Source organism: Hypomesus transpacificus, chromosome 17, assembly GCF_021917145.1.
Source record: "Hypomesus transpacificus isolate Combined female chromosome 17, fHypTra1, whole genome shotgun sequence".
Lineage (NCBI taxonomy): Eukaryota > Metazoa > Chordata > Actinopteri > Osmeriformes > Osmeridae > Hypomesus > Hypomesus transpacificus.
Genome location: NC_061076.1, coordinates 1,518,611 through 1,534,600, shown reverse-complemented (window position 1 = coordinate 1,534,600; position 15,990 = coordinate 1,518,611). Strand labels below are relative to the sequence as shown.

The following is a 15,990-nucleotide window of genomic DNA, read 5'->3' as shown; positions in this document are numbered from 1 at the left end:
CTCTCTCTCTCTCTGTCTCTCTCTCTCTCTCTCTCTGTCCTTTCTCCCTCTGTCTCCTCACCCTTTCTCTCTTTCTCTCTTCCCCTCTTATTGTATCTCTCCCCCTTCTCACTTTCACCCTCTCTCTCACCTCCCTCCAACTCCCTCTCCTCTGTCTTTGTTTGATTCTGCTCTCAGAGCCAGCTTCAGCCAGCTGGAGTGTTATTGTGTCTGGTGTTATTGCATCCCCCCAGTCGACCCTGCCTCGGTGCGCGCGTGGTGCAGGAGCAGACAGTTTGTCAGGAACACGCTCCCCCTCTCCACATCAACTGCCGCCAGCTCTGAGAGAACAACCCCTGAAGCCTGCTCCGCTCCGATAGGCCAACCCCCTGAACCCTGCTCTTCTCTGATAGGCCAACCCCCCTGAAGCCTTATCCGCTCCGATAGGCCAACCCCCTGAAGCCTGCTCCGCTCCGATAGGCCAACCGACAGCGTGGAGGAAGTATAGAGGTAGACTTGCCTCTGCAGGAGAGTGGAGAGGTGTTAGAGGAAGTGGTCCATGACTAGCTCTACTCCTGGTCCTCAGACTGTAGCCTGAGGACTGTTTCCTTCAGGTTCAGAAACCTAGCAGAAAGTCGGAGAGTCGAGGATCGATGGTGACACTCGGTTGTTGCTTGTTTGGGTCTCTACTTTTGTGTCAACATGACGAGGGGCACACTGTGGTTCTGAGGCAAGGTGGTTCTATTACGTAGTGGTATCCAAACCACCTCCTCTACATCTGGCATATTTACATGACAAAATAAGTAGCATAATAATAACCTTCTTTCCTATACGTGCACACACACATAAAAAACACAAAACCGAGGGTTGAAACTGGGGTTGAATGAGTTGACTCTGAGCGATCCCATCATAGTGTCACGATGTTCAAACCACAAAAAACGCTGCTGGAAATGGCCCAAAGTTTGCTGGTGGAGCGCACCGAATTTCATTAGCCGCTGTCGGCTCAAGTCCACGGACAAGGCATGGTTCTGAGCCCTGGTGGAATCATTTAGCTACGAGGAAGCAACGGTGACCCAATACAGAAATTGTCAAAGACTGCAGATGGAGAAGGAGGGTGGCGGGGGGGAGAAAGGAGAGAAGGGAGGGAGGGAGAAAAAGAAAGAAAGAAAAGAAGAAGAAAAAAGAGCGCAACAGAAGGAGAGAAAGAGAAAGAGAGAAAGGAAGCAAGAAGAAAGAGAGGAGGTAAGGAAGAAGGAAGAAGGAAGAGAGGAGGGAAGGAAGAAGGAAGAGAGGAGGGAAGGAAGAAGGAAGAGAGGAGGGAAGGAAGAAGGAAGAGAGGAGGGAAGGAAGAAGGAAGAGAGGAGGGAAGGAAGAAGGAAGAGAGGAGGGAAGGCGAATGACGGAGAAAAAAAGCGGGGTCAAGGAAAAAGAAGCGAGGAGGAGAGAGAGAGAGTACACAGTAGCATACAGAGCTAATGAAATCTGTTTCCTGCAGGGTTGATAAATGTGCCCTGGAGAGAGTGCCAATGTTATTTACAACGCTACACAGAACACCCTTCACTTTCACGTATCTGTTTGAAAATGTCAGGATATATTACAGCCCTCAGTAGTTCGTCTGGTTCTCACACTCTGACCCCTGTAGTGAAGGCGCTCTCACTGGCCATGCCCAGGAGTCTGCCTGTAGGCCAAGAGGACAGTCTCTAATTGTGTGAGGGTGACATTTAGGCTAATCCTGCATCATTGAGGGGCTGGTTTCTGGAAGCCTGGTCTGCAACGAGAAGCCAGTAATGTGACAGAAACTGTGTGTGTCGTGTCGAGAAGGGAGATAGAAAAAGAGATTTTGATTATGTACATGTATTCAAAGTTTGTCATGCACAAAGCTGTCACCAGCAAACAAATGGACATAATGATCCAACATCTCAACATACATACATGCGTGTGTATGTGTGCGTGTGTGTGTGTGTCTGACTAGCAGTATTGTGAGGCCCTGGTGAGCTGGATAATGAGATCAGTTGGAGAAAATGTGATTTTGATTGAACGCTGACACATTCAACACTTGACCCTGTTCCACTAAGGCTGCTTAGGGATGGAGGGGTGAAGAGTGAGAAAGAGATGGAGGGGTGGGGTGGAGAAAGGGAGACTGCGGAGGTTTGGAGGGTTGGAGCAGAGAAGGAGAGGGATGGAGGGGTGAGGTGGAAAAGGGATTGGGATGGGGGACGGAGAGTTGAAGGGGTAGAAATGGGTGTGAAATAGCAGTAAAAAGGGATGGAGATACACAAAAGGGAGAGAGGGAGGTGAAGGGATGGGGAGGTGGAGGTGAAGAGATGGGGAGGTGGAGGTGAAGAGATGGGGAGGTGGAGGTGAAGAGATGGGGAGGTGAAGAGATGGGGAGGTGGAGGTGAAGAGATGGGGAGGTGAAGAGATGGGGAGGTGGAGGTGAAGAGATGGGGAGGTGGAGGTGAAGAGATGGGGAGGTGGAGGTGAAGAGATGGGGAGGTGGAGGTGAAGAGATGGGGAGGTGGAGGTGAAGAGATGGGGAGGTGGAGGTGAAGAGATGGGGAGGTGGAGGTGAAGAGATGGGGAGGTGAAGAGATGGGGAGGTGGAGGTGAAGAGATGGGGAGGTGAAGAGATGGGGAGGTGGAGGTGAAGAGATGGGGAGGTGGAGGTGAAGAGATGGGGAGGTGGTGAAGGGATGGTTATAGCTCAGTCATAGTGTCTGACTGAAGATCAAGAAGACACAGGGTCAAATCCCCTTATGTATGTTGGTTTAAATAAAAGCGTTATTCTTATTTAGCCTGAATGTGAAGGGCATTTGCTCGTCTGCTGTGGCTGTGGTTGTGATGACCGGGGCAGGGGTCAGGAGAGGAGGGTGGAGCGGGGGAGGGGGGGGGGGGGTTCTGGTGACCATGGGAAAAACGTGTTGGAAGCTAATCAAACCTACGCTCTTTTTACAATCAGTAACGTTGCCGCGGTTGAACTTCCTATAAGGTAACCATGGCAACACGCTTTGGGTTGGCGGGGCATTTGAATATGATATGTTTGGTGTGGACCCAGAGCAAACTTTCAATCTGCATAGTAATAACCCTGTGTGTTTGTGTGTGTGTTTGTGTGCTTGGGTATATATCTGTGTGTGTCGGAGTATATATGTACGTGTGTTTGTTTGAGCATGTGTGTGTGTGTTTGTGTGCATGTGTGTTTGTGTGTGTAGTAAGTACCCTCAGGCATGTTCTCAGTACAGCCTGTTGACATGCATCTTGTTTTGAGCTGTTGGCCTCTAATGACACCAGAGGGTGTTTAGATGGAAGAATTACAGAGAGAGAGAGAGAGAGAGAGAGAGGGAGAGAGAGAGGGAGAGAGGAGAGAGAGAGAGACATGAAAAGAGAGAGAGAGAGATGAAGAGAGAGAGAGAGAGAGAGAGAGAGAGAGAGAGAGAGAGAGAGAGAGAGAGAGAGAGAGAGAGAGAGAGACATGAAGAGAGAGAGAGAGAGAGAGAGAGAGAGAGAGAGAGAGAGAGAGAGAGAGAGAGAGAGATGAAGAGAGAGAGAGAGTTTCTCATCCACTTTGCCAGGGAAAACAGATGCTCAGTGGGCAGCAGCTGGTCTGTATGTCTGGAACAGCTGAGCCAACTACCCAGACACACAGTCTGAAGGCCTGCACAGGGGGAGAGGGGGACGCTAGGGAAGGAGAGGGGTGAGACAGGGGGAGGGAGAGGGATGAGACAGGGGGAGGGAGAAGGGGGTGAGACAGGGGGAGGGAGAGGGGTGAGACAGGGGCACAGAGGGGGGCACAGAGGGGGGCACAGAGAGAGGGAGAGGGGTGAAACAGAGGGAGGGAGAGGGGTGAGACAGGGGGAGGGAGAGGGGTGAGACAGGGGGAGGGAGAGGGGTGAGACAGAGGGAGGGGTGAGACAGGGGGAGGGAGAGGGGGGGCATAGAGGGGGGCACAGAGGGGGGAGAGGGGTGAGACAGAAGAGACAGACGGAGAGACACAGCAGGGATAAAGGAGTATGCAGTTGGGAGAGAGACAGGGGAGGGCACAGTCACAGGAGAGAGAGAAACAGAGTGAAGAAGGAAAGAAAAGGAAAGAAAGTGAACATTTCAAAAAATAATTCTGTTTTCTCAATCTCCTAGTGAGCACAGAGCTACTTGCTTGTTGAAAACACATACTCCTAATTATAGTAATAGTCAACTGCACAGAGACTTTGATTGGTTATTCAGAGAACGACGCACTCTGATTGGACAGAAAGTAACCTCTTTTCACAAGGAGAAAAATCTGATACACAGCCTGGTTATCCTTACCTGTATATCCTTATGTACTGTTGTATATTAATTCAGGCGCCATGTTAGCTCACACCCTGCTTTCTCCCTCATCTCTCTCTTCAGCTCATGCCCCCCTCCCACTCGCTCCTTCCATCCCCACACCTCCCCTCCCTCTCTCCCTCACCCCTCCCCTACCCCTCGTCCCATCCCCCACCTTCACCCCGTCTCTCCTGTTCACCTTCCCTCTCTTCTCCTGTCCTCTGCACTCCTCCCTCCCTCTCTCTCTCTTATCCCCCCCCCGGGACACATCCATCCTCGGTCTCAGTCACCAGTATTGGCTAATGGTGACAAATCGCAGTGAGCGGACCACAATACTTCACAGTTTATAGTGTGGGTTCCTTCAAGGCCCTTTCTTCATTACAGGGAGTTTAGAATGCTGTGTGGACAGTCTGGGAGAACTTAAAGGCTCCAATTTACTTGAACAATATGCAACTCCGCCTATGTAATCTCCTGGTTGAACAGGACAGGTGAATGGATGACCGTTGAGGCCAGGGGACCCTGCTCTCATAACCACCCCAGCTGCAGCAGCACAACCCTGGAGTAAAGGCCTCATTATAGCCCCTGCTCTGCTGGGTGATCTATGGTCTCCAGCTTTAATCGGTGTGTTTATGCGGAGGTGGTTGGGAAACTGCTTCTTGTACAATGTAACTCTGCCTGAGGCTTTTAGACGAGGACCTCCTTTAGGTCTGGTGACGAATAGTCAAGACGAATGGTGACGAATAGTCAAGACGAATGGTGACGAATAGTCAAGACGAATGGTGACGAATAGTCACCTCCTCCTGTACACTCCCTCAAGGCAAGTAGTGTGACCTGTGTGAGGCGTGGTTTTGGCGTGGAGGTTTGAGCTGGGTGCTGTGTCTGTGGACCAGGGAGCGGTGAGATGCATGCTGGGTAGTGGTGTTAAGCTATAGCCTCAGTCTCTTCCCACACTGAGTTGCCCTAGTTACAGGGGTATTTTAAGACTTCGCAGACGGACATCTTTGCCCTCTAAAGGAAGTCAGTCTCCTTCACACGATCACTCTCTTCTTCTCCTTTCTTCCAGTCAGTCCTCGCCCTTGAGGGGAATGTCGGGAGTTAAACTTACTGTTTTCATTTTCCTTACTCCGTGTTCTTCCTTCTTTCTTTCTTTCTTTCTTTCTTTCCTTCCTTCCTTCCTTCTTTCCTTCCTTCCTCCTAAAATGGGGCTGTACTTTAAAACCATCAGAAGCAGGACAAACCTACGTGATGAAAGGAGGCATTGTGGACCCTGACGAGATGGAAATAGTTCCATTTCAAATCTGTCAAGTGTTTTTTGTATTACAGAGGAGCGAGAGGCACAGAGGAAGAGGAGGAGAGCAGGAGGAGAGCAGGAGGAGGAGGAGAGCAGGAGGAGGAGGAGAGCAGGAGGAGGTCATGGAGAAGCAGAAGGTGGAAAGTGGAGGAGAGTAGAAAGAGGAGGTGGAGAAAGAGGATCCTGACATGAGTGGATACCTGACCCTTGAGTGTGTCCACGCTGCTCTGTCTCAGCTGCTGATAGTTTGGTCGTCCTGCGAGTGTCAGTGAGCAGCCAGCTTTAATAGCCACCGCCACAGAGTCACGGGGACATTTAATTAGCATGACATTATTTGAAATCGTCTCTCCCACTGCGACCTGTGTCATTTCCTGTCTCTCTCTCCCCCCCTCGCTGTTGTCTCTCATCCGTGTTTTCGGCTGCCCTCCACCTGAACCTCTGATTGGCTTCTCTCTGAATAAGCGATGAACTCCTCTCCTTTTTTCATCCCCCTCTTATCATCCCCTCATCCGCAGAGTGATGAGAGACTTTGATGAATGTCCTCATCCCCTACTGCTGGGTTAATCTGCAGAGGTGATAATAGATTTTTAATAGAGTCAGCATGTCAGTGTGGAGGGGGTTTGAGTTGGGTCGGTTCAGAAACAGAACCCATTACCAACACAGAACCTTCAGTGCTTTGCGGAACGTCCTAGAAGATTCTAACGTATTGTGATGATGGCCACTCCTTGTTTTCCTGGCGTGCGTGCGTCTGCCTGTGCCTGTGTGCATGTGCACGGGTGTGTGTGTGTGTGTAGTGGGGATGTTGCTTTTAGTTTGAACCCCAAAGAGGCAGAAATAACCTGTTTCTGTGTCTCTGAGTTTTACTCTGCTCTACTCAGTTCTACTTTGTTCTACTCTGTACTTTGTTCTACTCTAGTACTGCTGGACTCTCTCTAGTCTAAAGAATCTTACATTTGCCTCCATCTTAATCTGAAAATTACACTTCGTCCCTTATCCTCACTACCTCCCCACCCCATCCCCACCCCATACACCCATGTCATCAGGTCCTTTCATCCTAAACACCGTGTGTTAACAGCACTCTCAGCTCTCTCAGTCTATGATTACTTGATATTTATCCATATTTGAGTCTCTCTCCCCTCTTTTCCCTTGTCTCCTGTGATCTAAACATATTAGCTACAAACACATACGCTGGGTAAACAGTGTCAGTGCTCTCGGCTGGGGCTGACTCTAATTTAGATGGCCTTCTCTGTGGAGTGCATTAACGAGGGTGAGGAAGGGAGGGAGGAGAGAGAGAGAAAAGAGAGAAAGATGTATTTTCTTCTCCTGCCTTAGATTGAAGAGCGGGAAGAGATAGAGAAAGAGAGTGGGGAGAAAAGACTGAGGAGAGGGAGAAAGATAACACGACACAAAGGAAGGGAGAGAGAGGACGAAAGTAAATGATAGAGCAGGTTATTCCATCGTACCAAAAAACAAAGTAACTGTTGTAAATATTGTAAACTGTATCCAAATAAATGTTGCATCATACAAAATTATGAAACTGTGCTCTTTGTAAGAGAAACATATATAATAGAGAGAGTGAAATCGAGGGAGAAATCACAGTTCGAGGATTCGATTTGCCCTGCCTCTAGAAGGACAAGAGGAAAGGAGGCGAGGAAGGTTGTAGGAGAGAGGCGGGGGGAGGCGGGGGGAGGCGGGGGGGAGGCGGAGTGGGAGGGGAAGTTGACACAAGAACACCATTACTGAGCAAGAGACCTAATACAGGCCACAAGGCCATATTGATCCACTGCTGCCTGGATGAGACTTCCAAGACGCAGCCCGGAGCATGTGATGAATATTGAACACTATCAAACACTGTGTTCAGGCCTGAATGAGGAGGTCGGGAGGAGGGAGGGAGGGAGGGAGGGAGGGAGGGAGGGAGGGAGGGAGAGTAGACACAGACACAGGAGGAGACCGATCCATCTTCCTGGGCGAGCAGGGAGGGAAAGAGGAGCGAGTCTGATCTGGGAGAGAGGAGACAGACAGGAAGAGAGAAGTACCACAGGGCTGAAGAGGAGGAGAGGGGTAGACCTGAACAAAGGATCACACAGGTAACCCTGACAAGAGGACAAGAGAAAGAGGAGGTAAGAAGGACGGGAGAGGTAGACCTGAGAGGTGGGGGAGGGGGGAGGGGAGGAGGGGGAGGAGGTGGGAGGTGGATCCAGGCCAGAGGAGAAGCCGGAGAAGAAGGAGAACTGGCAGTGAAGAATCAGAGCAAAAGGAAAAGAATAAAAGTCCTGTCAGGTTTCAGAATAAAGGTCCCACTAGAGTTTCAACGCTCTGGTTGACGGAACATCTATTCTCCTCTCTATGGAATAGACAACCTCAAAGACGAGGAGATTCTCTCCGTCCGATTCTGTTCCTCTAAGAGTACTCTGTCCGTCGCTTCAGCCTGCCCGTGGCAGGGTCAGCCATGAGGGTTTGTCTCATCTCTGAACTCTGTGGCTTCTTGGGAGTTTTTTCATGTGGAGAGAACTTCCATCACACATACACACACATCTCCATCTCCTGCCTCTTCTATATATTCCTCATTTATCTCTTAATCTCGGTCAGGGTCTATTTCTAACACAACAGTTTTGTATCATGAAGAAACCTGCTTGTGATGCGGGGATCTGACGGCGATGGCACACGGCATGTGGTTCCTAGAGTAGACTCAGCCTGTTATACCCATTATGGGGATGAGAAGGGCCCTTGATGTGTGAATGATGTGTGTTTCAGTGTGAGAGAGAGTGTGTGTGCATGTGTGTGGGTGTGTGTGTGTGGGTGTGTGTGTGTGTGGGTGTGTGCGTGTGTGTGTGTGTGTGTGCTTATGTGTGTGCATGTGTGTGAGCCATATCTCATCAGCCCAGTCACACTGTCAACTGTAATGAATGTGCGCATTACCATGTAAGAGAGCCTTGTTCAGTGTTTACTGGGGGTACTTAGAAATACACTCATTATTATGGACCAGGACAGAGTCTCAGACAGACCCAGGCTAATCAATGATGACCAGGCAGGTCTCTTTTTCTATCTCTCTCGCCCTCTTGCTCTCCCTCTCTCTTCCTCTCACGTCGTCTCTCTCTCTCCCTTATTCTCTAGTTTTGTAGCTCATCTTTCCTCTTCTATAAGGCCAGCATCATAGCATCACAGCATCATCCATCATGAGCCTCTTAATAGATCTCTGAGACGAATGACACTCTTCAGCACAGCCAAGCACACACACACACACGCTCAGACACACTTCTTCTCACACACAGTTACACACACAGTCTAGCAATGACATGCACACAGACACACCAACACACACACACTGACACACACGTCCACATAAATACACACAGAGACAAATGTATACACGCATACACCCCTCCCACACACACGCACAGCCTTCAATATTCTTAATTAGCATCATCTTCCCTGGATGTTTGCTGGTTGTGAGCGATCATTTAATTAGCTGACTTTGGATGAGAGACGGCGGAATCTAAATATTTTGAAGAAGGGATAACAAGTTGAGCATCTAGCAGAGACCCTGTAGGGAGGAAGACAAGATCAGCACACACACACACACCACACACACACACCACACACACACCCACCACACACACACACCACACGCACACACCACACACACACCACACACACACACCACACACACACCACACACACACACCACACACATACCACACACACAGCCTTCAGCTTGTGTGGGGTCACAGACAAGCTCAGCTCTGTTGCAGAAGTAGCATCTAGCAGAGACCCTGTAGGGAGGAAGACAAGATCAGCACACACACACACACCACACACACACACCACACACATACCCACCACACACACACCCACCACACACACACCACACACACACCACACACACAGCCTTCAGCTTGTGTGGGGTCACAGACAAGCTCAGCTCTGTTGCAGAAGTAGCAATCACGTTCATATTTAAATTCATACAATTAGTTTTCTAATCGTGTTCTGGAACACTCCTGTCTTCGTCGCATGAAAGGAGACGCTTGACTTTGAGATCTGTACAGAGAATTAACTGACAGGAAAAGATGGGGGGAAACAAAATATGTATTTTACATGCAACTCTCTCTCTCTTTTTTCTCTCTCTCTTTATTTTTATTTTTTTGTCTTTCTCATTCTCGTATACTTTCCTATCCAGAGAGACGGATGCCAGATGTTGAAGTTAGGGTTAGATTAGAGTTAGCTTGGTATTAAAACCTATGATCCCCAGGTGGGTAAGACAGTAAACAGTTGAGTTGTGTGGAGCCAGGGCATGACTCAGTCCTGTCTGGATGTCCCCAGGCTGCCACGGCAGCCTGCCCACCCCAGAGAAGAAGCCTCACCCTGGGCTAGACAGCAGAGAGGTTCAGGTGCTGCTAGCTGCACATGATCCACAATCAATAGGCTGAGATCAGAGATTCTCCTCCCCCGCCCCACACCATCCGCACTCTTCTCCTTCTCCTCTTTTTACTCCCCTCCTCCCCCTCCCCTTCCCTCCCTCTCCCCCTCCTCCTTGGGGAGTTGTGGCTGGTAGCACCAAACCAACCCTCTTCACTTTATCACCCGCCTTGAAAGAAGAAGCCTCTTAGTTTCTTACACACACACACACACACACACATCAGATACATTTCACGCACGCACACACTCTCACACTGAGACAGATTGTGATAGCCTTACCAGCCAGCATCTTTACAGATACAGGACAAAGGAGGTCATGAGGTCAACGAAAAGACAGTGCAAAAACCACCACCGGGTAGTCTTAGTTGTGTGTGTGTGACAGGGGTTTAGGACACTGAGCAGAGACAACGGAGAAATAGACGGTTGGATTATATACGTGACTTCGCAAACATTTAAGATTCTGCGCACTCGAGACCAAATGTCAGCGAGCGACGGAGCAACGCGGACGTTAATTACAAAGTCATTAACGGATCTCAGTGGTAATTTTCCAGTTTGCGGCGTATTTACAAAGTCTAACATTTCTACTTGGTTACTCTGTTTATCATTCTTCCATATTAACGTTCTCCCACACGTCCCCACACAGATCAGAAAAAACAGTGATCATTCATGAGAACTTCCGAAAATTGACTATTTTAATAGATATCATAGACCCTACCTAATCAGATATCAGTAGGCCTGTCTGATTGCATCTCATTCATACCGAAACGCATTAGAAAAAATCGTTTTTTTATATTATTAGCGTCGCAGAGTATTGTGTTAAAGGAATTTTCTGTGAGATTAGCTGGCTGGATATTTAATTGTAATTATCTTCTCTATAGTAAATGCGATTTTTGTTTATACATATTTATAATATATGCTAGGCCTATACATATTTATCCAGCGATGGTTTGAGCGTTTTACTGTAAAGAGGATGAGTTCGGAGTTGAGTTATTTCATTAGCATGGTTAAATACAACCTATAGGATTCTCTAAAGGTTAGAAGACACTGGTCACAGATACCATATAGAAACTGCACGGTTTAATAAAAATGTATTTACTTTGAAAGGTTTAATAATAATTTACAAATTATTTTATTGAAAATGACTTACAAAGTTGGATTTGAACCAGGAATCTCTTTGTCTGCACAGAGAAATGCTCTACCACTGAGTTTTGCCCATGTGTTAATTTGGTCAAAATTTACACCGTGATCAGAAGGCCAAAGATTAAATAATCTCTTTATTTATAGTGGTTTAATCAATGTTTTATGAGTCATTCATTTGCATCTACTCTATGTTGAATGTTACATTAAATAGAAAGTGTTTACTTTTCTTAGATACATCAGACAAGCATTAAAAGATGTCCCGTTATTTTGATTTTTTTTACGTTGGCCAACATATCACATCGCTTTATTTTGCCTTCGATTAAAAAAAAAAATCTGTCTGCCAGAAGGCTTTTTATGAATCACTCAAGTAGCAGCTGTCAAATGTTCGAGTCCAGGATTCTGTCTTCACTCCATGTCTTCCCACCTCCCCCTCCCCCCCTCCTACCCCTCCCCCTCCCCCCTCCTCCCCCCCTCCCCCCTCACCCGAGAGTCACCGCTCCAGACCTGAGACCCACATGCCAGGGCAGGGATAAAGGCAGCTTTGTATGATGTTACTTCTGATATCTTGAAGAAGACATCAGATAAATCTGTGCTTATCCTTGTTAGCAACTCGTTGAGGAGGTCTTGAAGACCAGCTTCTCTCTCTGGGAGTGACGTCTCTTCGACACCAGCAGGATTTGGTATCGGTAGGCTGGGACATGCCACTGGTGTCTAAAGACCTGGACTAAGTTCATGTTTATTCAAATGTTTCATCGAAACCTCTGTTGTAGCTGTTTTTGAACATGTCAGGAACAGTGTTGTACAACGTGTAAATGTTGGATAACGTTATGCTGCTTGATATGAATATAAACATGAATGACTGACATGAAAAATGACTAAATGTAATGTAATGAATGCACTATATTCTCTGATACATTACATCGACTACCAGTCTCTATCCAATCTGGGACACGCTTTCATTCAGTGATGTGCTGTTGCCGGGTAGAACAGCAGTATATTTGGTGTCAGAACTGGATGGCATTGGCAGATGAGCTGATTGAAAAATGGTTCGACCCCCAGAAGATTAGCCAGTGTAGGACAGATACATTTGTAGAGTAGCATTAGTTTAAGCTCTTCTATCTGTCTATCTGTCTATCTGTCTGTCTCTCTTTCTTTCTTTCTTTCTTTCTTTCTCTCTCTCTCTCTCTCTCTCTCTCTCTCTCTCTCTCTCTCTCTCTCTCTCTCTCTCTCTCTCTCTCTCTCTCTCTCTCTCACTCACTCTCTCGTCCTGTTTAGTCACTCGCTATTAGAGTGCTATAGATTATTGTACAGAAAATTAGGCTGGGAGGAGAGGATGTGAGGAGAGGAAGGAGAGGACTGAAGGCTAGGAGAGGACAAGAAGAGATGGAAGGAGAGGAGAGGACTGAAGGCTAGGAGGGGACAAGAAGAGATGGAAGGAGAGGAGAGGAGAGGACTGAAGGCTAGGAGGGGACAAGAAGAGATGGAAGGAGAGGAGAGGACTGAAGGCTAGGAGGGGACAAGAAGAGATGGAAGGAGAGGAGAGGAGAGGACTGAAGGCTAGGAGGGGACAAGAAGAAATGGAAGGAGAGGAGAGGACTGAAGGCTAGGAGGGGACAAGAAGAGAGGGAAGGAGAGGAACAGAAGAGATGAGTGGAAGGGAAGGGAGAAGAGGTTAGGGGTTCATTCCTACTGTGGCCTCATGGCCCTTCACAGTCCACCAGCCAGGCTAATGGCAGCACTGTGTGAAGCTCTCATCAGTGCCAGAGGTCAGTCCATCCCCCTCCTCTTCTCACTCACCTGCTCTCCTTACCTCTCCCCCTCCTCCTCTCACTCACCTGCTCTCCTTACCTCTCCCCTCCTCCTCTCACTCACCTGCTCTCCTTACCTCTCTCCCTCATCCACTCACCCGCCTCCTCCCCTCTCTCCTCCTTCCCTTCTCGTCTCCTCCCATCTGTGTGTCAGGTCTCAGTCTGGCTGAGGGGAGTAAAGTGTTTAACATGGATCTGGGTCACAGTGGGATTCCCTCCATCCTCTCTCCCTGTCTTTCCCTCTTTTTCTTCCTCCGTCTTTCTCTCGTTCTGTCTCTCTGCCTTTATCTCTGCCTCCTCTCTCTCTCTCTTTGCAACGACCTGTTTCTCTGCCTTCCTCCCTAACTGCCAATTTGACACCACGTCTCTCTGGCTAACAGCCCCTTGCTCCAGTGATGTGATTTGCAGATAGTTTCTGGATTGCTAAGGATTCTGGGATTTATTTTACTGCTGAGGATCCTGGGGCATGTAGTTCTGCTGTATCTGTCTTTTATGACAGTTTAATTGGGCGGTTTTCAGTTATTTTCCACAGTCCATTGTAGGTCTCAAAGGAGCATCTTTTAGCAGGCTGGTAAAACTGAGTGGAATTAGAAAGCTGACACATCATTGAGCTTATGACTGTGACATAAATCACCTTCAAGAGTCAACAATTTCTTTAGTCTTTTTTTTTGGGGGGGGGGGGGGGGTGTATTTTAAGCCCTTTTTCTTCTTATATGAAGTGATGGGTACGTGAATGTGTGCTTGTGTGCATGTGTCTATGTGTGTGTTTACGTGTGTCCTTCCTGGAAACATTTCTGTTTGACAAGCCACTATGACCGACAGAAAATCTGTCTCACAAACACCAGGACAGAATGGATTTTGACTGGAAGCTGGTTTAGTTTGCCTTCTAATAAGATAAATAATACATCGTCATTTGCATTTTGTCAAATGAACTGAGGATGATCTATTGTGCATCTCCACAGCGACTAACAAGACATGACCAGATAAAGATTCTCTGAGGGCTTAGGTTGGTCGTTTGTGGGCATCAATGAAGCTTTGATCTGCTGTGGTGACCTATCCTCTTTCCTCCCCAACTAGGCAACCACCAGCATGACTACCAACACAGCCACCTAGACCTCACCGCCCTCACGCCCAAAATAGGTAAGAGTTCCCATCCTTTGCATGGCTGCATGTCAAACCTGACCTCATATCCCTCCGTACGTATAATAGCCAGTGATTCAGAAACAGTTATGTGCACTTTGTTAAAAAGTTTGTTGTTGTGATGCACTGTATTCATCTAGCTTTTATTCAAAACAACGTACAGAGCGGGGACTTTAATTTGCAACCTCTTGATCTGCTCTAACCACTAAGCTATATCTATCCTCATCCGTTTGTTGTGTGTGGAGGTGATTTTACCGTGCTGTTACGCACAGGTGTCTGTCATTTGACCCTCACGGCTCACCGTACTTGATAGACGTGCAAGACCCACGTTTCCCCAGCAGCCCAGATGTTGTTTATGAGAACGTCTCTTTCTATACCAAACACTTCACAAAGACAGGACAACGCTGATCCAAATTTGAATCTGAATGTTTTACTTCACAAGTTTTAAATAAGCAGTTACAGATGAATGAGAAGTCATTCTGAAACCTCTACCAATTGTGTGTGTGTGTGTGTGGCATGTGAACTGTGTTTCCATTTAAGACGATCCAGAGGAACATTCAGACTTTGTATTCATTCAAGCAAAATGACAAAACTGTTGTTTCAAAGGAAAAATTAAAGCTTAGTTTGCAAATGGAACTAGATTGGAAGAAAATGAAACAAACATGCTGTTCATTTGGGTTGTAGAAAAAGCTCAAATTAATGAAATCGCCTCCTGAATGTAATTTTATTGGTAAAATTTAGAACATTTAAGATTTGTTTGGGGATGGAATTCCTAGGTTGCCACACTTCCTAATAGCAGTAAAATGATGAGAGAGAGAGAGAGAGAGAGAGAGAGAGAGACGTTCAGACGTCTCTCAGGCACGGCTACAGATCTAGAACATAACTGATCTGCAGCAGTGGTTCTGTGATGGTATCGAAACCTGTGATAGACCCATAAACAACCAAAAGCTAAAAGTCAGTTATCCTCCCAGAGTCCCATTCAGGCTGAGAAGCCAGTCCAACAAAGACGCTCCACAGAGTGTAAATCTCCAACCGTTTTCATGGCAACACATTTCAGATTTACACGGTCCGATCAAAGATTTCATCATATTTCCATGTCACTGATTTGAATAATTTCATTTTGAACCAAATAGTAATGTACAAAATTGAATTAAAACCGTTTGGTGTACGCTTGAATTATTTAAATCAGTTGTATTCATGGATATTTTACACAGAGTCTAAATATATTCATCTGATTCTTGTTCATGGTGGTGCTTAAGCCAGGCCCATACAACCAGTCATGTCAAGTATAATCTGAACTTTCCTTTTAAACTTGTTGTGTTCAAACATCATGATCATAATACTGAACTCTATCATCAAAGCTAAATCCCATAAGCTAAAACCATGGCCCGTAGTGATGCCAACACATTACATGATGTTTACATTCAATTCCTTGAGCAGATGCTTTTAGCCAAAGTGAAAAACAAAACAGAATGTACAGGAGGAAATCATGTCGACATCATCAGTAAAATATCGTCTTTCCAAGGTCAGGGGTCAAGGTGGGTGTTGGTGTTACTGATCAATGAACTATGTTTGTCATTGATATTTTTCTCTCTCGCTTGGATTTTTCACTTAGCCCACAGAACCATGCACTATGGTAAGTAATACACATATACACCTGCTGTACATGTGTATGTCCCCCTCTCTCTCTATCTCTCTTTATCTCTCTCTCTCACACACACACACACAATTGTGCGTGCACTCACACACCACACGTACACACACACTGTGGTGTGTGTCCTATGACAGGAGCCTTCTGTCCAGGTGGTCATCAGGGTCAAGGGTCAAGGCAGATGCACCACTTAGGGGTTTTGATCTATTTTTCCCTTCCATCCATTTCTCACCTCTCTTCTCTCACCTCTCTTTTCTCTCTCTCTC

At 47.1% G+C, this 15,990-nt stretch overlaps 1 protein-coding gene across 1 annotated transcript in view; it reads left to right on the top strand.

Moving 5' to 3' along the window:
• Positions 1-15,990, top strand: part of LOC124479427 (protein shisa-6) — a 39,840-nt gene that overhangs the window by 22,600 nt on the left and 1,250 nt on the right. Inside the window, exon 6 of the mRNA XM_047038173.1 lies at positions 14,011-14,073. Coding sequence (XP_046894129.1) covers positions 14,011-14,073 — 63 coding nt within the window. The remainder of the gene's footprint in view (positions 1-14,010; positions 14,074-15,990) is intronic.